The sequence below is a fragment of the Nipponia nippon genome, unplaced genomic scaffold (genome assembly GCF_047370975.1).
Source record: "Nipponia nippon isolate SJK-2023a ecotype South Korea unplaced genomic scaffold, ASM4737097v1 scaffold_13, whole genome shotgun sequence".
In the NCBI taxonomy this organism is placed as follows: domain Eukaryota; kingdom Metazoa; phylum Chordata; class Aves; order Pelecaniformes; family Threskiornithidae; genus Nipponia; species Nipponia nippon.
In genome coordinates this window covers 12,271,435-12,295,878 of record NW_028262324.1, presented here as the reverse complement: position 1 = coordinate 12,295,878, position 24,444 = coordinate 12,271,435, and the positions used below count along the sequence as shown (strand labels likewise).

Below are 24,444 nucleotides of genomic sequence, written 5' to 3'. Positions count from 1 at the left end.
TAACCAATGTGCACTGAGAGTAAAATGCACAATAATTGGTGTTAGACTTCATTGATGGGAAATAGTTTATTGGAAATAGAAATAGTTGTAAATTAAATATATATTTCTTATGAATTAATTCTAAAAACATAAGGCTGTATTGTCTCTGGAAATTATTGTATGGAAATTGCCAGTAAATAATCTGGTCTACTCATCCCATGTACGTAAGTGTACTTAATGCTTTTCTAATTTTTCTGAGCCTGTGATCACTGTCATCTCCACTAGATGGACCTCTTGAGATGTTAAACTTTTTTTGTTTACTGGTCTAATTGAATTTTATTTGTATATGAAACAGTATTTTTCTCTTAACTGTACAAGGTTTTAAAAAGTGCACTGCAAGGCCCAAATTCATTTCTTACAGTGAGTGCATATTGAAAAATAATACAACTGCTATTTTTAGTGAGGACCCATGATAAAATAGAACTATGAAATTTTACGTCTACCTTTACCCCACCCTATTAACTTCTAAAAACTTTGAGCAGGTACAACCAAATTTAACAGATGTAAAAATGTGAAGCGTATCACAAGGGAGTATTCACAAAGGTAAAGTTCAGCATAGGGAGATTGCGCTTTTTTTTTTTTTTTTTTTTTTTAGTTTGTGGATGGGAAACCCCAGGGGTCATTCAAAACAGGCACCTAAATGAAGTGATAGGAATTATGCACTGCAGGCCTGTTTCTTTTTCCCAATGGGAAGAAGCAGCACAAGGAGCATAGCCTCCCTAAGCTAAACTGTGCCTTCAGTAGATGCCATCCTAAGTTCCAGCAGCAACCGAGCCCCATACATGGCCCGGTGAATGCATGCAGGCTCCAGACCACTTGATGGACTTGCCCACCAGTTAGCTGACAGGGATCATGCGGGGCTCTGAAGGAGTCACAGCCCTCTGTCTCTTACCAGACCGAAGCAGCAAAAGGCTGGGGTGCTTGTGATGGGGGGACAGCTGAAAACATGGGGAAGAAGTGAAGCATATTGCTGCCTAACTACAGGATGGTTAAGTTGCATTAGTAATACAGCTCATAAGCATTGTTTGAAATTTAAAAAGCTGCCTTAAGTTACCCATAAAATATCTTTATTATATTTTTCAACATCATTTTAATGTGTGTTATACAATATTTTTATTACCAGTGAAAGTATGCATCACTGCTAAATAGGAGTGTTACTTTCACGGATTATTAGCCAAGTTTGTAGCTAACAGTGGGTCATCCACTGTTCTCAAACTAAAAATGGTGGTTCTGCTGAAGAAACTTTTCTCTCCTTTCTGTTTACCCTTTCTGTATATTACACCTGGACTATCATTATATTGTTGTTTAGAATTAATAGTATTTTATTAATAAAATTAAAATGATTGATAAATATAATAAACGGTATGTTAAAAGGCTACTTATAATGTTACATATTTCTGTGAAAAGCCAGCAAGTTATAAAATTGCAATAAATAGAAAAAAAAAAATTTTGGATCAAGTACTTGGGTAATTCAGGTCTTCAACTGATAATCACATAAGTCAAATATTAAAAAGTTGTACAAAACTACAGGTACATGTAACGAAGCTAGCAAGCTTCGTTGGTCCTGAGCACCACATCGGACATGATTCCTCAATTTCTTCTAGCATTGCCCTTACTGACATATATTTTAAGCATTGCACTCTATGTTCTTACCTTCCATTCTTAAATGTTTGTTTATCCACAGACTAGCACTGTATTTATGTTATTTCGTCCCCACACTGAGCAGCAGAAGAGAATTGAAAGTTAGTCCATCTACTGTTTGCATTGATTCTATTCACCATCTTGCAGCAATTTAGTAGTAGTCTATACAAACAATTTTACATACCGTATTTTCTTTATTATTTTCACGCTTCATGGAGATCATCTCAATGAAGCTACAAGGTCAAGAGTGCCTTTTTCAAGTTTTTAACATTGAATGACTTCCTAAAAGGACAGCATTTAAGACTCTTGCAGAGAAACTTTTGTCTTGTGAGCGTATGTGCCGGTTTGTTGCCGTCTCGTCAGGCATGCTTTCCAGCTATCAGTGTATTAATTTTTTTTTTTCCTAAGTTTTTCCTTTTACTAGTATTTTGAGTAGAATTCTCAGATGCTTCTAGATGCCAAGCTTTATTAGAACGTCTGGCTTTACAGTTGTTCTCAACCAGTTCTATTTGCTTTGTCGTTAGCATTTAGTAACTTTTTTCTTCTCACTGCCAAGAAAGCATTAAAATCATTTGTTTGGTTAAGTATCAAAGTACATTGTTACATTTCTATCTATGGTTGTCCAATTTAGTAATTTGCAATGAGAATAACAGTGAACTTAATCGTGATTCTTTAGAGGGCCAGAACCTCAACTAGTGTAGAATGACAATCATGTTATGCTGGTTAGGATCTGGTCCAAAACATCGATATTCCACAAGATGGAAAACCTTAGTTAAGATCATCCTTTTGAAGACTCTGTGTAGATACAAGAAGCGATATGATCTGGTGCCTAACAATTGTAACCTCTTACCTTCCCAACTGTCCCTGGGGAAAAAAAGAGCTTTAGGAAACGTGTTCATTTCCTGCAATAAGTAGTCATTTAATTAAAGAACAAAAGTAACAGGAATCAAAAATGCTTGCAGCTGTGATTCTGTTAGACATTATATAAAAAAGAATGAAATTATAATACATTAAATTAGTTTTTAGAACATGAACTTAAGCGTTTTACAAACTAATTGTGGTAAGTTCAAAATGTCTTGTCAACGTAATACTGAATGACAGTGTGTCATGTCCATTTATGTCAGAGGCCTTGGAATGGTAAAGCCTGTACATGCACAACATCTCCTTTTCCAAGATAGACTGCAAAACAGTTTAAAACAAGTGTTAAAGGAGAGTAGTAGGTTCTTTCAAGTAGCTTTACTTCAGTCTTTTTCAGCAGATCGTCCCACTCCACAGGCCATCGCTCTTCTGACTTCAGAGTGAAGTACATCTCTGGTGTTTCCTTCTGTGTTTAAGTGCTGCAGAGACTTCATCTGCAGAGTCCTCCTTTCACATAAACATCAAGGTATCCTGGACTGAACTTTAGGGAAAGACTTATATATTCCCTGATGTGTGTTCAGCAGCAATATCAAAAAGTAAAGACAGATTCTTCTCAGAAGAAAATTTCTATGGCCTGTGAAATCTAGGAGAAATAAGAGACATTTTCAAACCACTTTGAAATACAAAATATATGTATAATTTTAAAAAAATCTGTGTTAGATTAACAAAAAAAGTTTTTTTATTAAAAAAACTATTCATTCTGTTTAAAGGTACAGTAACAGTATTGAAGAATATTAGTGACTTTAAATTTTAATTTTCACCAACGCATTTCCACACGTATGCCATGACTGTAGTGCAGTTCCAGTCCTCAGGGCCCAGTCTAACCAGTTTACAGTTATTTGGGAGCGCAAGTGCAAATAAAGGTGTGGGGTTGATTTTGGTTTTTTTCTTCTAGGAATTAAGCCACAGTTTGTCATTGGCAGAAATATTCTTTATTGTGCAGTGACCTTGTTATTTTGTAAGAGTTAAGCACTGTTGAGCTGATGTTTCAGAAAATAGGAGGACATGCTGCTGGTTTAATGTACAATAGTCTTAAGAGTCTGTCTGGAATAAATATACTCTTGCTCTGTAGGCTTGCTCTTTTGGCTGAGATATGTAATTAAAGTCCAAATCATTTGTAATGCCTTAGCACTAATTGTAAATTGTAAGCCTGTTTACTCCTAATATCCTGAACAAATTTCAAAATATATCATTATAATCTACTTAAACTCCCCAAGTAACTTCAATTAGAGAAGGTATATTTCACTTTCAGTCTTAAACTACAGCCATCCCATTTTTTTCCCCTATATTTCATTCTATCAATGCAGCGATGTCTCGCCATAAACTTTGAGTCTGAGTCCTATAATGTTGAAAGGGCCCTAACAATTGCATGAACAGTCTAAAATTATGTAAATATAGCATTTAGATCAACGTACATTGCATTTACTACTCAAGTGTATTTGCCTAGACCATCTTTTCATTGAACAGCCAAAGCTCAGTTAAGCTGGAATTCATTCCAAGTTCAGAAATAAGCATGGCAACGTGGGCCCAGGCACTGCTGAAGTGAGCCGGGCAGAATGCAAGACTGCGCACCAAGTTACAGTGTCAGGCAACTGATTTTAGCAGCAAGTACACCTGAGAATGCTTACAGACATGGTGAGAGTACACTGTGTTCCCAGCAACTCCTAAAATTGTGTTTTAAGAGCAACTGGACTTGCTCAAGAGGCCTAATAGAAATTGTAGGAAATAACTGATTGCTAGTTCAATTTTTCTCTAACTAACAAGGTCTTTTTACAAGTAACAATGGCTGTGGAATCAGCCTCTCTCATATTTTTTCCCACTTAGAAAAGGGAAATGAATGTTTTCATGCATGTTTAAACACAGTACCTGTCATCAGTGCTGGCACATGAAGCAAGCACTAGAGCAACCAGGTTCACGCTGGCCCAACCGCTCAGTGACAGGAGCCCAAACCAGTTATTTCTCCTGACCTCTCGGCTGGGCGGCCATTAAGCATGCTTTGGGGGACTGCACTCCTTCCAAGAGCAGCTGGACCAGCATTCAAGTGATACTGAAATCTACAGGCTGAATCCATTCGAACAAATCCAATTAGAACAAATGTGCTACTTATGGGCATTATATATGTCCTGCTATGGTGTGTAGAATTTTATATTTCTTAGCAGGGAAGTTGCAACATTTGTGATAATAAGGTTGTACACTCAAGTACATTTATTTCAAAAACCTTTATGTAGTGTATTAAGTTGTTCGTCTACTTTAAAAAAAATTTTTTTTTTCTATGTTATACCCTACATATAATTTTTTGTCATAGCTTTTGGATCTTCGACTCAAAGAATACAAGCTGAGTGATGTTCTGGAGAAGGCCTGGGGGCTTCTCAGTACATGCTGATCAAAAAGTAAAAAAAAATTCAGAAAAGCCAGGTTCTGAACAGGAAGACAAATACTTCCATTTCCTTAAAATAAAGCTTCCTTTGCATATTCTTCTCCCACACCCAGGATGTAAGAGCAAAATCTACAGCTTCAGGACTCAAGCATGCTGGTTTTAGCAGGCAATGGAAATGAATAGCTGGAAAACTGACCTTGTCAAATGTTTGCTTGATGCATGTACCTCCATTTCATTACTTTTATATTCATTTAGCTCTTTCCGAATTGCTGCCTAGGAGTTGAAAATAGAAGAAGGTTAACAAACAATTTTGTATTTATAAGCATTGTAAAATACCGGACTTGCAGAGCAGCACAGGAGTTTTCTAAAGTAGAAATAATAGGTATTGGGTATAGCAAGCACACTGTGCCGGTAGAGATGCTGACTATTTAGGTGGTATGGATTGGTGATATGGTACTTATCATTCATTACTGATTGCTGAGAGGGTCACTTCTGTCTAGAAGCAATTCTTACAGGAGAATAAAACCACAGTGCTTATCGTCTCCCACTGAATAAGATTCCAGTTAAAATTTATTAAAGATTAAGAGAAGTTGCTGAGAAATCGATCAGCTGGTCAACTGACTTTTATGGAATTTCAATGTGTGTCATTTTTTTAATAAAAATCAGACTGTTTGCCTTATCACAACTTGCAAATACCAGTCCAGACTGTGTTATCACCTGTATCCATAGGATTGCACAGTCATAAATGAAGAAAAATGTTCTCTTTTGGTGCTTAATATAATGAAATTCCAGACTATGAAAATGAGATAATTCTTTTGTTTCGATGGCAACTGTGAGTGAACTGGAACATACTAGTGCTTTCATAGATTCTTACATATTTGGTACTTTGTAGTTTAGCTGCCTAAAATTATAAGGCTTGTACCCATGTTCATGTTTTATATCAGAGATTTGGCTTGTTAAAAGAAAAATGAGGAAAAATAATAATGTATTTGCTCTGAAAGAGAAGTTTTTCAGTCACAAATGCAACGGTCAAACTCCTGACCCTAAATTCCTGATGTATGCCACCAGTATATGCAATTGAACTCTTTTACTTTCTTTTTAGCTTATAAACCTGCCGAGTTAACAATATAAAAACAGTAAAACTAGGAAAAGCCTAATTTTAATACATACCCAGTACATACAAGGAAAATACAAAATCATTATTCCATTGATTAATGTATAATAACTTATTCACCATTTTAGCGGGCTCAGGAGAACAGCTACTGTAGAAGTACATTGTTCCTTTTCTATATGAGTCCTCTACAACCAGTTGTTACACTTTTTATTGGGGAGACACTGGAATGGAGAATGAAGTGTTTGATCTCCACATCTCAGCAAAGCGGTAAGTTTACCCAGTAACTGTCTGGGCATCGCTACTCGTTCTGCTTGCTGCGGCCCTGAAACTTCAAAACTTATGTAGCAACTGTTCTATCTGGAATCACGCTGAACTATTTTCCTTACTACTCAAGCACCTAAATGTGAAGTTAAATTAGGGTGTAAATCAGCTGGGTGGCAGGTCTATGATGGCACAAAAACGAGTGTTTGTTTATGCTTGTGAAAACGTAGGATCAAGTGACTCCTTGAGCATTCATAGGAAACAGGAAAGGAAATACTTGCATGTTTAGAAACATAGTGGAGGCTATTTGCATGTTTGGGACAAAACTTCCAGTCTGAGGATGAATGTTCATACTGCACTGGCTGGAAATGTTTTTGAGTTGCCCTAAAGCGTTAAGATTGTATCCACTTCTAGGTTTTGGTTTGGTTTTTTTTTGGTCAGTTGATGGGCTGGGTAGAAGCCTTTGTAGTCTTTATAGTACTTAGTAGGCATTTTTATAAATAGCGGTTTTTGTGACAGTATGCATTGGTCAGTGTGGTTTAAGCATAAAAAATAATGGTCACATTTACAGAGATTAAATGTCCCAGAAGTTAAATGTCTTTGCAGAATCTGGTGTATCATTATAGACAAAGCAAGTAGAAAGCAGTAATACGTCATTTTAATTATGTCAGTACCTTATCTGCTGCTGATAGTCGGGTCCACGGTTTATCTGCTCGCCTGTCGTAGTCCTGTGCTTTTGCCACTTCCACGTAATCACTGAATCGAATCAGGATTTTCCTGTCTCTTAGTTCATCAACTGTAGGTCTCTGGTTAAGCTGTATTAAATAGTTTTGTAAAATAAAACCAGTGTTAATAACAAATATATCAATAAAATGTGCGATGTTTTCTGCTTCCCATCTTAGCTTAGTGTGCACTTACGTATATGGGGAAAAAAAAACGGAACCCTTGGGAATTCCAGGGAAATATTCAATCCTTCAGAGGATCGTTAGGAGAGCAATAATGATTTAAGTGGAGATGTGGGCTACAGCACAGTGGCTTTATAATGGACAAAAGAGGAAAATATTTTAACCTGGATATTGATAAAATGCATTTACAATACATAAGGGAATCAGAATTAATTTATTATGGTCGATGTACAACATCATACACACGTAGGGGTTTGCTAGTACGCTCAGCGGCAGATTGTCTCGGTAAGGTTTTCAGGACTGGACCCATTGTAAGAATTTCAGTTTGGCTTTAACAAGTTATTGGCATATTTGGCTTATAATTCCAGTAGGGATTCCTAGGAACAGAACAAGAAGATCTAGTTCTGATTCTGAGAATACCTTAAATGCAAAGAGAAATTTATTGTGGGAGCACACCTGGTGCTCAGCAGGGAGTCAGCTCTGCTACTGATTGCTACAAAGAATGAAGTAGTCCTTTTCTAGCAATATAGTTGGAAAATATGCAGTGTGCAAGCAAATACCCATTTTGTGATTTAAAGTTTATATGTAAATATTCTACTGAGTCTCATGTAGCTGAGATAAGGTAGGTATTTTTATAATTCATATTACTAGATACCGCTATCTCAGACACTGCTGAGGAGGACGTATAGTAAGGGAGGTTTTGTGTAATAATGACCTCTGTGACTGGTTAATGCTATATCAGCTTTGCTAAATTTCTAAAAACTGATAGAAGGTATTGCAAGATTTTACCTTTCTTGTCAGTCTCTGTTTGATTTCCCTTCTTTCCTCCTGTTCTGTTTGATCATTTCGTTCTGTGGAGAATATTAAAAAAAAAAAAAAAATATTACTTTCCTCATGAGGAGGATCCGTAGTTTCCAAAGTTCCAGGCAACAAAAATTAGAGCATAGAAGAATTAGTAGCTGTTCTTAGTTGTATGTTTTGTTAGTTCAGTACATCTCTCTGGTTCTCTGTTAGAACGTACAGTTACCTCTCTGTAAGGACAACGTACTGGTGCCAATGTCAGCTTTTCCTGTGCTCTAAACTCCAATTCCAAGGAGATTTAATAAAACAACAGCAGCCACACCAACTCTCCAATTGTATAAACTTTAGAGGGAAAATAAAAATATTCCATAGTTAATCATCTTTTTTTTTTATGCTCCATGTTGCTGGAGCCATTCATTGCAGTAGATGCTGAAAAGACTGCAGCAGCTCCAGGGTAACTATGGTCTTTCCCGTGTAACCTTATTCTCAGGCTACATCTTTAGATGGTCACGCTGCCACAATAGTTGTCTTTGACTTGCATGCTTTTTTACTCTGCTATTCAGGATATGCCACTGACATTAGAACCTCTTTATCCTCATGGGGTTTTCTTTTGTAGTGTTCCATTCTAACCTAAGCCAGCTTGCTTTTGTGTGTTGTGCCTATTAACATTCAAGCCGTGATAACTCCTACACACTGGGTCTAAAAATAGACTAGAGTGCTGTAACACTGTGAAACATATCCTTTGCCTTAGGAAACGAGTTAATGGCGTTTCTATTTCTAGTACTATCTGTTACTAAATTAAGGCGTGAGCCGATGACCTGAACAAAACTGAGGACCTAGAGAAAAATGTTTTACCATTTTGGGATTCTCTAGATACTACTGTGAAGTTTATTATACCACTTGCATTAGGTATTTCCAGTGTTAAAGCACACACGTGATTTTTAATATGCCTCGAAAAACCACTAGCACTGCAGACGAGTTTCCAAAATGATATTTTTAGTAATGAAGTATTTTTCTCCCTTATTTTTACGCTCATTAGATTACACTGAAATGCAATCATAAGTATCTATTTAAAATAACATAGTAGTGCAGAGCTACAACTGGCTATATAGAAATGTAAATCAAATGAATCTAAAATGCTATCATGTGCTATATTACAATTCGGTGGCAAAGCACACAAATTTAAAAGAGAATAGGACAGCTAAAATTAGTGCTCTGTCAGGGATGGGCAGCTATTTAAGTCTGGAGTGTTTAAAAAGAGAACAGGCTTTAAAAAGTAGAGTGTATTTATTCTAAGATGTAGAGATACCTGCAAGAAGTTACTAATATGCTTCATTCAGTTTTCATTCACCCCTTTTAGAGTAGATATTCCTATCTATATATTTTTATTAAAAGAAGAGAATTTTTTGTGGCGTAGTGCCTTTTCAAGATTTGACTGTGATATGCACTGAGAGAATTCCTAAAGAAAAATCACAAATACGCATTTCTGATCAAAAAAATGTTTTTCCAAATATACTAAACGTGTATAGTGACCCATTGCTATGAGACATTCACTCAGGTTCAGTGCTTTTCCCTAGCTTCAAGAAATAAAATAAATAGTTCTTCTAGAAAAAATAAAACACAATTTGATAGGACATGCTAGCAAGGGCATTATAAAACTCAGGCGTTATTACAGAGACAAACCGGAGAGGTTTTTCCCATCAGCGTCACTCTGCCTACACTTCGATCCATTCATTAGTGAGGGCTGGTTTTATAAACCTCAGTAGAGAGACGCTCCCAATTACGAAGTGGCATGTGCGGTACTGTAATTCATTTTGCTGCTCTGTGAGTTATTCAGGGAACTCTTAGCTGTGCATGACACTAAAACAATTCCTGGTGTTAAGAATGAACCGGGGATTGTACGGTGTGATTTAAGAGGTGCTGCCTTCTTGAATGTGAATGTCAGCTTTCTGGTGAATACAGGAAGAACACGTGAAGACCTGGGTCGTGATTTTAGTTCATATGCATTTCATGCTTTCTGGTAAACCAGCAGTGTTTCTATGGTTAAAGGACTTAGAAGATCAACAAAACTGTAGAGAAAGTGATGGCTTTAACTTTGCTTTTTAAGTATTACTTTTATCCCAGAAACATCTCCCTAAGGGAGATAAGAAGTCACTTTTTTTAATCTTACTGAGATTTGTTTTAAAATAACATAGTAGTTGGACTTAGGCACTTGCAATATGCTTCTCATTTTGACAGAGTTGTACAAATGTGAATTATTAGTCCTTAAAACAGCTCTGGGGTTAGCATTGCTTCTGTTAGCAGTATGTACTATGAACTTCAAAGGTGTTTAGGAAACTTAGGACGCAACTCTACAAACCCTCACAACTGGGGGAGGTTGTAGTGATTGCACTGAAGGGCATTTATACTGCTACAGCTTTGCATGTCAGACCCAATCCAGGTGTTTTTAAAGTCCATAACAAGAATGTCAATATCCTTGTTAATAAAGGGAGACTTTACTAATTTCCAAATTCACTCCAAACTGAGACTAGAGTTGTTGCATCTGTCCAGCCTTTTAAGATTGCAACTGACACAGCTATGTGATGACCTTAGCTCTTTACAAGATACCAGCTTTTTATATAATGGTGGCGGTAAATAAAATAGAAGTGGTTCTGATCTCAGCTGAGCCTGTATAAAGCCTGAGCAACGGAACCGAAGTCAAAAAATTTGTTCCATGCTGGGAGCTCTTTAAATGAGATACAAATCTAGACCAGTACGTTTAGCTGGCATTCAGGAAATATCTTTAATTCTGCTTTATCTTCTTTCTGCTTTATCTGTCTCTAAGCTCATTATATGAATGTATTCAAACTTTTGTATTATTAAAGCTGGTCAGTTTAACCCAGATTAAGGATGTAACCAGCACACTTCAAAAAGTAAACATAAAGGAACAGATTTTTTTCAGTAGAAATCAGCTCTTCCTTAGCCAGGAAAAAACCCAAAGAAACAGATTTTTAGAGATCTTAGGTACTGACTCTTGAAAATCTGGCCCCACATATTTCAGGATCTTGGGTTACTGCTTTTTCTTGTCTCATGTGGTAGATGACAGGTGAAGTTAGGCCAAGTTCATCCCTTCACACTTGCAAAGAATGTATCCTTTTTCTCATTTAGCTATGCACGTGTTAGATACATCTAACTTTACCACGTGTGATGTATGCATTGGAACAGTACTGAAAACACCGATAAATGTTGACTGTGGAATTCCATTGTGTTAAAACTGAAATGCAATTCCCAATAACTTCAATGGCAAGAGCATAAGGTTTTTTTCTATGAACTACTAAGAAAGTTCTGAGACATTAAATTTTAGGTAACAAAATGCAGATAACTTTTTTCCTAGCAAATTACAATCACATTAATAATTAAATCTATATTAAATAGCACAGCCAGCATCGCTTGTATGACATAAACTTGCGTGGCTTTATGTTTTATGCTTGTTTAATGAGAAACAAACTATTGTTCACATCATTCTGTTTTTTGTCTTTCAACTCTAAATAGACCATGAAGGTAACAGAAGCAATACACTTTTCCTTCAAACAGATGGCCTCCCCCCTTCTCCTGTCTGAGACCCATAATGGAGACAGTTTCAAAGCTCTCTCTCACCTTCCCCTAACTTAGAGGAGTCCCAGCACTTGTAAGGAAAGGGATTATGTTCATCACTTGTTTGATCCCCAGGTCAGAACGCCAGTCTTTAGGAAAAGAGTTGCAAGTTTCTGCCTTGTGTTTATTTGAGAGATGTTGAGAACATTCCCCTGTGGCAGCACCTGTAACAGGCCTGGAACTGTCCCTCTGATAACTAATGTCTCAGAATGATGTTTCTCTGACTTGTCTTTGCGAAGATCTCTAATGATATGAGCAAATGTACTTGCTAGGAGAATCACACCTCTGCAAGGATGCTTTCTCCATTCCACTTTAGCCTTGGTGGTATTCAGTGTACGGTTTGCCATGACAGTCCACATCTTGAAACATGTCAGTCCAATTCTCATTGCAGTCTGTGACACTAAGATTGTATTCGCCTCTTAGACACCCATAACAGTGTAATCAGAATGAAAATGATTTGAAAGCCTGAATTTGAACAAGTCATTCTTTTCTCTACTAAATTGCATGCCTGTATCAAGTTGTAAATTCTGATTCCCGCAGTATTCGAAACCCAGGACATGTGAAAAATTAAAACTTTTAGGTACAGAAAATAATCCCAGTGAATGAATTTGTCTGTTTAAAAATAATATGTTCTAGAAATGCAATCACTGATTTCAACAAACACACATAAAATACTTCAGGAAAAAAATACTCACGTTTAAGTATATTTCTTCTTTCTAGCTCCTCAACAGCAGGTCTTTGGCTGAGTCGCCTGCGGAAAAACACCAAAATCACATTTTGTACCATGCCTGTTCTTTGGAAAGTCTGCAGTATTCTGAGTGCTGGTTGGTGTTTTCCTCAGGGAGGGGACTACAGAATCCCTCTCCAGGACTCGGGAAGAAAAAAAAATACAGGAATCCTGGCACCAAAATTCTTTCTTATATTCTTTTTCCCAAGTGTCAGCAATGCAGGTCGAAGTTCTCCTCTAGTTTGCTCTGCTGTCAGTGAAACGCTGCCTCAGAACGTGCATCCTTTCACCATACTTTCCAGACAGTCACTTGGAACCAGCGCTCTCCAACGGTTAAATTCGCTCTTGAGGGGGTATTTAAGGTGGTTATCAAATGAGTTTCACAGTGATCTTCTGTAGCTATCACTGCCTCTACCTTTTAATCTCACATACCAGCAGGCTTCTTTTTTTCTAGTAACACCAGTGGTGCATCCTGACAAAATGCAGACTTGCCAGAAATAAAGCTTTCCTGTGGTTTCCCGACTACACATCTAACAGACCAATCCAGCAGCTCTCCTCCTGCCTGCTGAATAAAATTCGTGTGCTGCTCACAGCCTCGCGCTGTCTGAACAGAGTGTCTTATGCAGTTTCACCTCCCCTTTTCAGCAGTGCTGCTTCAGGATTGAGTCTTCAAATCATATGATCAGTGCCATAGTGATTTTGTTCTGCATACTAAATGAGACTTCCCCACGAGACACTGCTAATATCTGCAGAGAATCTCAGGTAATTGAACCGCTCCCCTAGGCGGACACACACACATGCTGCATTTGCTAGCTTGCAAGTAATAATCCAGCAAGCAGATTGGAAAGAGTTTATGATGCTTTCTGGCCTGCGTTCTGGCAATGTTAAGGATTCTCATCGTCTCCTCTCCAGTAGATGTTGCCAGGCCAGAGATAAAGTTACAAAGACAAAGAAATACTTGGAGCAGGGACCACGCTGCAAACCACTGCTGCAGTAGTTATCCTTCTACTGTGTATAGGAAATAAAGGAATTATTATAAAGTGATGCTATAACAAGATCTACATTTTATCAAATATACAAGAGATGAAAAAATGAAGTAACTGTTAACAGACTGTAAAAGAACTGGTAGAAGTACCTGAAACTAATTTCTCCTTGGTTTGTATCTTCAAAATCAACTCTGTATTCATGTTATCAGACCAAGAGCCCAAAATATGAATGCAACTCCTTATCCTTTTTTAATTAATTTCCTTGAGATCACTGGGAAAGCTCTCATCTTTGGCAACAGGAAAGCATCACGACTACTCTACCAGATTCACAGCAACAAAAGCTTGGATGATGAGCTCCTGTGCTTAGAACACCTACAGCCTAACTCCCATTCTTCCCAGCTTATATTTTGTATCACCTAAGGTTTTTCTCCTGGTCTCTGGGTTTCTCTTTGGAGTAATGAGTCAGATACTCCAGCAGTGGAAGTTGCAATAATCCAAACTGAAACAAGAATGATGCTGAAATGCCCTAGTAAAGGCTTTAAACATGTATTTTTAATTCCCGTTACCCTTGGACTCTTCCCTCCTCACTCATCTCCATGTATGTCTCAGAAACGATACAAGTCTGGCTAGGTTTTGTTTGAAAAAGATTGATGGGCATTTTATAATAAAATCAGGGAAGAACGACTTACTCAGAGAGCTTATCTGCAAATGAAAGATCCACCCGACCTGCTGCTCACATGCCTCTCTCTCAAGCCATTCTTAATTACAGCCCTTCCATGCGAGATTTATAGATTCTCCCAGAATCTGTACATTAGATTTCAGAGGCCCCTTTTACACCGGGGGATTAAAAGCCTAACACAAATGATTAAAGCAGTATGAGAATGTGTATGTACATGAATGCTCTGTATATTTTTTATATATATAGTTATAATATGTATGATGGTTACTTATTTAAAACCCTGTTTCCCTTTTGGCTTTGATAAATACATGGTAGGTGCCCAGAGACAACAACGTATTTCTGTGCACACCCTCAGCTTTACCCACAATGGAAGGAAAAGGTGCAGACAGATATACACAGGCATATATATGCACAAGATGGCATTGCATTTTTTTTCCTGAGTTTTTCAGAGATATGGGCCACACTTTCAAGCTTTTTGTCAGTCACAAAACCAGATGTGGACTTTTCTTCAAAATAAAATTCTAACAGCATTTCGGGAAGCTGGGGATAGAGTGAAAACACCAAATACAGCGAGAGTCACGATCAAACAACGGGCAGTGGCAACACTGCTGACGTTGTTGCTACCAAGGTGCAGGGACATTTTGTTTCTAGCTATTATTTTTGCTGTTCAGGAGAAGCCTCTCTCTGCCCAGAAACCCCTTTCGTTTGCTTTCTCCGCTGGGAGAGCTGTGCTGCATGGTGGCTGGGCTCCGGGCGAGGGGGAAACGGCGGGAGCCGGTGAGGGTGAAGGACTCCAGCTGCCTCCACCGAGGGCTGCTGATTGCAACGAGGGGAAGCAGCTGTGAGCGCGGGCGAGCGAGGGCCGGGGGGGCCACGCGTCGCTGCTGAGCGTAAATCAGGAGGGTCTTTCTGCAGAAGGGTCTTTTCTGCACCCGGAGAGGACTGTGCCTGCTTGCAGGGTGCACTGCCTTGCGCGATCGTCTGTCATGGCAAGAAACTAGGTGCTGCTGCGGGTATTTACTGTGCGAGCAGAGCCCGTCCTGCCTGAGTTGCTCAGCTGCTTTTGGAGGATGGAGGAGGGTGCTTCATCCCCCCCCGGGGGTCTAAGCAGCCCCAGCTGCACTTTGTTTCCTCAGAGGGGGACCGCTTGATACTGCCGACTTCCCTCAAAACTCGCCTGCAGCCGGGCTCAGAGCGACATAAGGACACATTTCTGAGGGCTTCTGTTAGGTCAGCGGCTCAGCATAGCGCAGGGGGAGCTGCAGGTTACCCCTGTCAAAAATGCATGTCCCTCTCGAAGGGAGCTTTTAAGTAAGAAACTGTTTCAGATGAGTTCGTGCCTCTGCTTGGGTGAGCTGTTCTCTGGGCACCACGGGGCTCCACATGCGCTCCTGAGCAACTAGTGCTCTAAATTGGATATTTATTTCATGTTTTTCTCTGAAGCTGTTAAAATATGAAATTTTGCCTCTGACAGAACCAGAGAACAACCCCTCTGTGCTAAGCGTGGTGCGTTCCTCAGAAGGTGGCCATCTGGCCCTGCGGAGAGGCAGCGCCATGGCCTCAGAAAGGCCACCACGCCTCAGGGAAACCTGGCCTGGGGAAAGGCGGCCGGCTCTCCTCAGACCACCGTTGGGGAGGGCAGGCCAGGAAGCAAGGACTAAGAGACTAAAGCTCTACAGAGGGGATGCTCAAGTCTCCTGTGTTTAAAGGAAACAAACTCCAGCTGAATATCGATTATCAGCAGGCTGGATCACAGCAGGGGAGCTGGTGTGCGATCCCCGAGAACGAAGCAGTCACCTGCCATGAAGAAGCCTTTGTGAAGGCTAAAAACTGAACCCTCAGTGGGCTGTGGATGATCTCCACAAGCTTTGCATAAAGAGAAGTCTGTATTACAGGGCCACAGGCCATTTTGAAGGAGAGCAGAGTCCTGGCTTGTTTCCTGTGGGTTCAGTAAAGTGCCTGCACCTGAGCGTGAGCGGTTGCAGGGCTCCACCCTGGGCCCAGCCTGCATCCAGCCTGGGTGCCGTGCTGCTTTGCAGCTCTGGTTGTAGGAGTCATTTGAAGGTCTGAGGTGGGCATGAGACTCCAGCACCGCTGTAATATGGATGTGGACGTCTAAGTGTAAGTCCTGTGCTTTCTGTTTCTGTTGTTTTTTCACCTGGGGACTTATAGCCCTACACAGGATTCACCTCGGTGAGGTGACTGTAAGCTCCGCTGGGAGCACTAATGTAGTGCACTGCTTCTGTTGTGTCGCAGTAATGGTTTCTTTTCAGTTGATTTAAATTTAGATATCTATTTCTTGCTTTTGGGAAAAGCATCCAGTTAATGCTGTTGTGTTCTTGGGTGATATTAAAATCTAGGTTTGTGTATTTTTGCACTGTCTGCTGAGGCAGGAGTGCTCCTTCTGAGCACCTCTGCAGGGTCAGCCATTTTTGGATGGGTCTTGAAACTTTCTTGAAAACTGTCAAGTAACTCCCAGGCAAGCCCTGTCTCTGTCCAGATCCTCCATGGTGTAAATGCATGCACTGTTATCAATATTGCCACGGTCTCATGTTAAGAGTATGCACTCCAGGAATTTGCGTCCCTTTTAGCTTAAACGAAGGGATGCCAGGAGCAGAAGTAAGCGGAGCTGAACCTGCAGTGCCTCAGTTGAGGTGACTGCAGCTGCCTCAGGAAACGCGAGCAGAACTGGAGGCACCAGTGTCGCTTCCCTGTAAATGATGTTTGGATACAGCTCAGACAGTTTGCTGTACATGTGTCAGTGATGCTCCAAGTTTGGATAGAGACCAAAAGCTGAATAGTTTATCATAATGCTAAAGCAGTCACCATAAGTTGCAGGGGGAGGATGACACACAACACTACGTGGACAGCTGCTTCTTAGGTTCAGAAAAATAACAACGTTTGTATGTTATTGTTGTTCTGTGCAAAGTCAGCATAAACGTTCAATCACCAGGTGTTCTTCAGCTGTTTGAAGTTTGGGGAGTGTTTTGGGGGTATTTTCAGATTACCTTTAGAATGTTTTCTCTAGTAGTTTGGGCTTGGAAAGATATTTATAAATATTTATGTTTATAAATTTATATATTTCCATCTCTCAGAAGGCAAAGACACTGCCTGCTCCCATGTCCTCTGCAGTGTTACACCTGAGGGTGAGAGGAGCAGGTTGTTGCAGGTTAGCTCAGACGCCTGTGGTTCACCCCAAGAACACCCTGCAGGTACAGCCACATGCACTCTTGGTCTCAACATACCGTGGGTGCTGAGAGTCTGCACATGGCCTCAAGATATTTGTTTTCTCCCTGCAATGCGCACATGGGAATCCTGTGACGTTCATGAGTGCTCCATGCTGGCTCTGCAAGGGGCAATAAATCTATGAGTGTCTGGCTGTTTCCCTTGATGGTACATGTGCGGTGTATAATTGTAGCAAAACAGGCTGCCCAGAGAGATAATGACAACTGCCCTTACCAGCCCAATGGGTGGGGAAGTCTCTGTTGGCTGCTCTGGTGGAGTCGGCTGCAGCCCTTCTCCACAAGAGTCCGGTTTGAGGTCCTGCTAACTAACATGTTCGACATGCACAAGTGCAGACACTAGAGTTGGCTTCAAGGGGAAAACCACTAATTGCTTGTCCCCTCTGGAGCAAGGTCACATGTTCATGAGCCCAGTGACTCTCACATGTGCCTGTGACTGCTGATCAAGAGATCAATATTTACTTAGCACAGTCAGATTGACTCCTTCACATTCAAGGGAATTAATGTCTTGGGACGAGCATTATGCCAAGGTTGACGGTATTGGACTGTTACAGGTGACTCTAAATCCTCAGCAGTCTGAGCATTTGCATGCCACTAGGATCCCAGGGTCTGCTATCAGATGGGCAATGCATCAATATGTCCTACAAGCAGGAGACGTTGCCAGGTTCTCTGTCCTCATAGTTAACCTTAGCAGTGTCTGCTTTGTCCGTTGTGGGAACTGCATCTCATCAAAGCCACAGTGAGCTGTGGGCTTACAGGTATGGGCACCAAATAGCTGATGAGAGACAAATTTGGAACGGGTACAGCCCACCTGTATGCCTATGGGGCTATGCTGACTTCCCACACCTCAGTCCTTCCTTTCTAGCTCCTCTTACTAGTCTGCAGTCTCGGCTGCCTGGCAGACCCTAGCAAGTGTTCAGCAGAATCCAGTGCAAAAAAGCTCGTCTTCTTCGTTTGTGGGGTTTCTTATCTGTCCCCCAAATGTATTCGTTTCCTAAATATATTTTTGCATAGAGTCCGTTGCACAGTGTCCATTGCACAGTATCTGCATGTATGATTGTCATAAAACTGGATTTCTTTCGTATCTGTAGCTGAAGCCAAAAGACATACTTTGGAATCCTTTTTCTGCTCTTCCTTAGTTAGACCCATGTGATTCTGATAATCTTCTACAAAGGGAGGGGTAGACTCGGTAGACTTGGACACGTGCATGTGCCCGTGGACTCTGGGCTGACAAGCGAGCAATCAATGCAGCCTTCAGTAAGTGAGCTGTAGCCAGCAGCAATTGCATTGATTGTCTCTTGTGACTGGAAGTTTTGCAGATGGAGTTGGGAAGAGGCGTGGTGGGGAGGATCCCTCTCCCGGACCAGGCGAAGGGAGGAGAAATGGGAGTGCCCCGTGCTGGCTTCTCATAAAGCAGCTTGTGACTGCTGCCCATCAGGAGGCAAAGGCTCTGCCTCTGAAATTGGTATCTCTGTTACCAGAACATCATGTTCAATTCAACAAGAAGTTTATTTTCATCCTTCCTATAAGTAGCTGTGAAGAGGATGTGTGCCAGGGCTTTGAGTCACCCGCACGCTGCACTGGCAGTGCAGTACTGCTTGCAATGTACAGTTATGGGTAGTAGTAAATCCTTGGTAGCAGGGACTTGCCTTTTACAGCCTGTACAGAATTAGAAGGCAGACACTGAGACACAAACTTGTTTTTACTCCAAGGTAATTCTGGAGCATGTAAAAAATGGTAGCTGAGTGATGTGCTAGCATTTCCTGTAACAGGATAAGAATAGTTGCTGCAATTCTCTGATAGTAGGAGGCTAAAGAGCAGTATGAAAAGGGTGAGTTGGTATAGTAGATTGGGTAGATGGTAGATATGGTAGTTGGTATGGTAGAGTTGCATGCAAAAACTTTACTGCTTTAAAATTGCCCAATATTTGTGTCTATGTTCCTTCATAAACTGTTTTTTGCATCTAAATAAGAAAACTGTCTTTGGGTGTCCAGTAGAAGGTACTGGATAAATGTAGAGGCTGTATGTGTTGCCTTAATTATGTATCTTATTCATTTGTTTGGCCTTTAGTTCTGTCTGGATTTTCAAGGCTGCAAATCAGCAAGAGTTCAGTTAATTATCTTGTCACTCATCTCCCAGGCAATTATAATTTCTATGATAGAAGCCCTGGAATGAGGAGTTCAGATTTCAGTTGGAATAGAAACTACATACTTGCCCGGTGTGACCCTTGTATCATAACCCACTGTCCCTGAACAACTTACATCCTTGTGACAGATTTACTATTGCATAGTGTTACTTAGTGATAAGCACTGTGTGGCCTGAAATACACCAACAGAGCCAGTGCCTAATTATGTGAGAGGATTCAGATGGAGAAGGCTTTATGGTAATCACTGTTTTCACCACCTGTGAAAGCCCCACTGCATTTGACCTTTGGTTTCGTAGTTTTCTCAATGTGTGGGGAAGAAAGGCCAGCCACAGCTGGAGAGCAGAGCCCGTCTCTCAGTTCAAAGGCCTGCTGCAAAGATCAGTGAAGATGCCGAGCTTCCTTCCATCACCTTCAGGAGGCTTCTGCTTTCATACCTCTCTCAACATGCAGTTAAGGACTCTTGGATGATGCTGTGGCACGTTCCAGGACTGATGTAACATAACGGTTTTTGTTTTCAGTTGAGCTATTAGTTAATATGCAAGACCTAACACACCTACATTAGGGTGTAAATGTAATAGCTGCTTATTTCAGAACAGGAGCTTTCTCCTCTTCCTTCCACCTGCTCCCCCACTCTGTGGTTTAACAGAGCTGCTAGATAGTGGATCTGTCCTGTTTGTGATAGAATTACAATATTTAGTCATTAGGGTGACAAAAGTACAACTGATTATTCAGCCAAAGACATACTCGGAGTTTGTAGTTTGAGTGGGTTTTTTGGTAGCGACGTCAGCGTGAGCAGCACTACCGCTTGTTCTTGTTTCTGCTTTGCCTTGCAGCTGGGCAAGGAACTGGTTTGGGGAATACTTTCAAGCTAAAAATAGCTCAGCAAGAAAAACTGCTGAAAGAACACGCTCTCCAAATAACAGCGCAAGTGGTGCAGACTCCCAGTGCAACTCCTCTGCTGAAGGCTGATGAGGGCTCAAGGCTGTGTATTAAAATGTATGTTGAAGGGTCTTTCTTCCAACTGAAACTGCATGCTGGTTATGATCTAGGTCACACTGTGCAGGTCAGTGAAAATGGTGAATGATGTTTCATTGCAAAGCAATAGATTTTTTTCTTTTTTTTTTTTTTTTTTTTTCCCCTGAAGCAGGAGTAAAACTCTGGAGCCCTGTGTTCCCACAGAAAACAACAAAAAAAAAGTGATGTTACGTATCACAGATTTGGGCAAATTGAGAACATTATGGGTTTGATGCTTCAGGACAAGCAAACAAAAGGAATTATATAAATCCCAGGGGTTTAGTTCTATCCCATTATGTATGTCTTACCATTATATTATTTTATGTAAAGACATCTGCTACTGCTGAAGTGATACTAAGATCAACTCTGATAGCAACTGCTTGAGCAACAGTGGGGAGTCTGCAAGTCAGTCACTGGTAGACCAGAAGCAAACCTTAGCCCAATGGTGGGGACTGCCACTTCACTGAGGCTTTCCAAAACTCCCAGGGGAACAGCTGCATACTCCTGGGTGCTTACTGCAGAATGATATGTACACAAAGGGTTAAAAAAAAAAAAAAAAGGTTAGGTTTTAACTTCACTGTATAAATGATGCCTGATGTGATGCTTGTTCTTGATCTCTTCTGGGGAGACTGAGGCTGGGTTTGCCAGCCTCCCTTGAGCCCTGTAAGAAATGAAGTGTCTGTAGGCTCATGACTCAACTTTCTGGGCAGCCAGGAATGCAATTTCAGCCACCACAGTCAGAGGGAACAGGGACAGGAGGACAGAAAGACATGTCAGTTTGTACTGTAGCATTAGCTATGTTTCAGAGTCCATCAAGTGGAGATACTGTACATGGATGGAAGTGTCACAAAATGTCCTGAATTGAGCTAGGATGGTCACTGTTGCACAGCTAGCATTAAGATCCTGCACTTAACCTACCAACAGATGCCACTGCTATGTACAGCTGTGGGATTTGGGTCACTGGAAGAAACCACAGCTGGATTTGCAGAGAGCAAACAATGAAATATTGGTATGCATAGCTTATCAGCCTGCCTCTACTGACTATATATAAATTCTCCTCCACCCCCTCATTTAATGCAAAATGATTTGAGAACGGCCATTCTTGCCATGGATACAAGCTGCTGAGAATTTCCCTATGCAACGTGGACTCTGGAGAATATACTTCTCTGTTCCCTGTAACCTGTATTTGTATATAATGGACCCTTTGACAATCTGCAAAGTCTGTGAAGTGACAAGTAAACGTCTGCAGGCACATTCACTGTTGCAAGGTGTTGCATAAAGCAACAGCAAAGATTTACCCCAGAGCTGGTGGTCTCAAGCTGTGTGAGCCTACTAACCCAGCAGCTTCAAACCCGAACAGGAGAGGGCAGGCCATTGCACTTTCCAAACTGCTTGTAATGTCAGGCTTTACACCAAGGGACAGCTTTCTTAATCACTGAAGTAAATCAAGGAAAATGCAGTGCTCTCTTGGCTTTGTGTAATCCCTAGAGAGAAAACTAAATGACAGTCATTCCTAAAGTTGCAAATGCTTCTGGGATAGACAGTCCCTGCTGGGACCATATGTATGACTACAGACCTGCTATCCAATTGCAGGAATCTCTCTGGGAACGCTCTCCCTGGCAACACAAGTACTTTCTAGTTCTCTGCTGTCACTCACCCACACAGCATCTCCAAAAGGATGGGATATCCCTGCCTTCAGATAGCATATCACCATCTGTTGTACTATTTTCTGTTTCTCCTGTGCGCGCTATTGTTAGCCCAGCATTTTTCAGCACAGAGCTAGACCAACAGCTTGCCCTCGTACTGTCATTAACCGAGGCTGGCCAGGGCCACACAGCCTTTGCCCACAGGGTGCTCTGAATCCTGCTTCTTTACTGCATTCCCATTTATTTTATTTTAATCTTTAGCTTTTTTCAGAATTTCTCGAGTTTATCTGTTGATTTTCAGTGCAAAGTGTGTTCCTGCTATCAGCATGCAGAATTAAATGAGAAATTCCATTGACAACTCAAAGATGTGGCCCAAGCACTCTGTAGGAATGCGAGTCCCCTGGTCTCAACGACAGGAATAATCATCTGTTGTGTAGTTATTTCACCAGCAGATCTCATAGTGCTCTGCAAAGCTGGTCTATATGGTTATCTCTATTGTACAGAATAGGAAAATGTGGCAAATAGTCTTGTCTGGAAAACCAGACTTGCAGACCCTCCAGGGATTTATTCACTTCCCACTGCAACCGGTATTTTAGTGATTCTGTTTGTTTTTAAATGGGGCTGTGTGAGGAGCATGACTTGTCACTTGATGCCACAAAGTGTGACGCTGAGCATTACAGACAGGCTAACTTACATGAAAATGCAGAGAGGATTTGAATTTAAGAATGTCATCCTCATATTTTGTCTGCTCTTCCCCAAAGCTTTTTGGGACCCTCCTTGGTTCCGTTTAAGATCCTGTGTTTAGGTATGGTAGTGTAAATCCAAATAGAGGTTTCTGGCAAATTTCAGTCAGGACAGAAAATTCTGAGCTTTTAAAATCTGGGTTCCTCAACTGAATAAAATGTAAGAATTTAATTATGTAACATTTCCTATTGACCTGAGCATTTAGTTTTGACATTACTGCTATGACTTGTTATGGTACAGCATACACTGTCTTTTACTGTCAAAGTGCAAGGCTGCGACAGAAAACCTTTGTGAGGTCTCTGTGTTCTTGGGAAAGGATTCAATTTTACCACATCCATGTCTCCTTAGAGTTGCTTTCTGTCTGCTAGGATAGGGGGACGCTAAGCAGAGCAATGTAAGGTGGCAGTGACTTCATCAAAGCTAGAACAGGCCTTTCTCTGCAAATGACCTCCATCATACTCTGGTTTTCTAGGCTTTTGTAGGTGGGTTTTTTTTCATTGCAGCTGATGCACAGCATTTGAGTGCTGGGCCCCTACTCCACCAGAAAGTCCCTGCTAACCCTGAGCTTCCTGCTCCGATCATCCTTGTAGATCTAAGCTTGGTATTTCCAGATGCCTATCATTCTCTGTTATTTTTCTCCTTTATGTTGTAAACAGGCTGCAAAAAGATTTCTTTAAACTTAATTGCATGATGCCTATAAATATAACTTTCCTTACCACATTAGTACTGGTTCATTTAACCTTTTCTTGAGAAGGAGGATTTTTCCCCTGTTGGGTGGTATTTGTAAGTACTATAGCCACTCCCTGTGATAATTATCGTAATAAGGCTGCAGTGTAGCCTGGCCAGAACATGGCTTTTGCAGACACCCTCAAATTAGCCTGATCTCGTTGCAATAGACCAGCTGCTATCTGGAGAGACTATTGTGAGATCCTGGCTTTTTTTTTTTTTTTTAACATGATTTCTGAAAAACTAATGAAGTATTAATTCATTCAGAATTTAATTTGCTTAATGAATATGATCATCTCAAGCAAATGACAATGGCTGTTCATCTGTGAGCCCATGTAGTCTTGATTTTGAGGGCTTTTTTTCAACAGCGTGGCACTCATGTTTTTATTCTGGTGTTTGTCTCTTGGCTGAGTAGTATTTTGTATAGTTTTAACAATGGAAAATAACTGTCGCATCTTTGTACAACAACAGGCTAACTAGATGGAAGTAACCTGTTTCTAATTTGATCTAAGACTCTGATTTTACCAACATGCTGGTTCTTCAAGCAGATGTGCTTCCTAGTTGCCTTGGTAGAGTCCTCTGCATAAGTGGACTTTCAACAGAAGGAGGTCCTCAACCTCCAAAGGTGTTTTTTTTCTTTTTCATTACACTGGATAAATAGTTGAGCATGGATTGATAAATCTGGGAGTCCTTTTTTGTCTTTTGGTGTGTTACATGCGACAGCTAAAGAAAAAGATAGAAAATGAGAGTGCTTTCTAGGGAAAAAAACACTCTCCAGAGTCCGGAGAGGTCAAGGAAGTGTGCTGGCCACTTGGAGGAGTTAATTATCCTGAAAAACAGACACT

At 40.6% G+C, this 24,444-nt stretch overlaps 1 protein-coding gene across 5 annotated transcripts in view; it reads right to left on the bottom strand.

Annotated features, from left to right (window-relative positions):
* Positions 1 to 79: 79 nt before the first annotated feature.
* PHACTR3 (phosphatase and actin regulator 3) overlaps positions 80 to 24,444 on the bottom strand; it is a 113,594-nt gene continuing 89,229 nt past the window's right edge. For 2 of the 5 annotated variants that reach the window (XM_087750355.1, XM_087750354.1), the window contains exons 9-13: positions 12,385 to 12,440; positions 8,045 to 8,106; positions 7,025 to 7,165; positions 5,172 to 5,248; positions 80 to 3,181 (exon numbers count right to left, since the gene is read on the bottom strand). In XM_087750355.1, coding sequence (XP_087606481.1) covers positions 3,166 to 3,181; positions 5,172 to 5,248; positions 7,025 to 7,165; positions 8,045 to 8,106; positions 12,385 to 12,440 — 352 coding nt within the window. In that variant the 3' untranslated portion in view covers positions 80 to 3,165. Of the gene's footprint in view, positions 3,182 to 5,134; positions 5,249 to 7,024; positions 7,166 to 8,044; positions 8,107 to 12,384; positions 12,441 to 24,444 lie in introns of those variants that run through there. The other 3 variants (XM_087750352.1, XM_087750353.1, XM_087750351.1) reach the window with 3 other exon arrangements.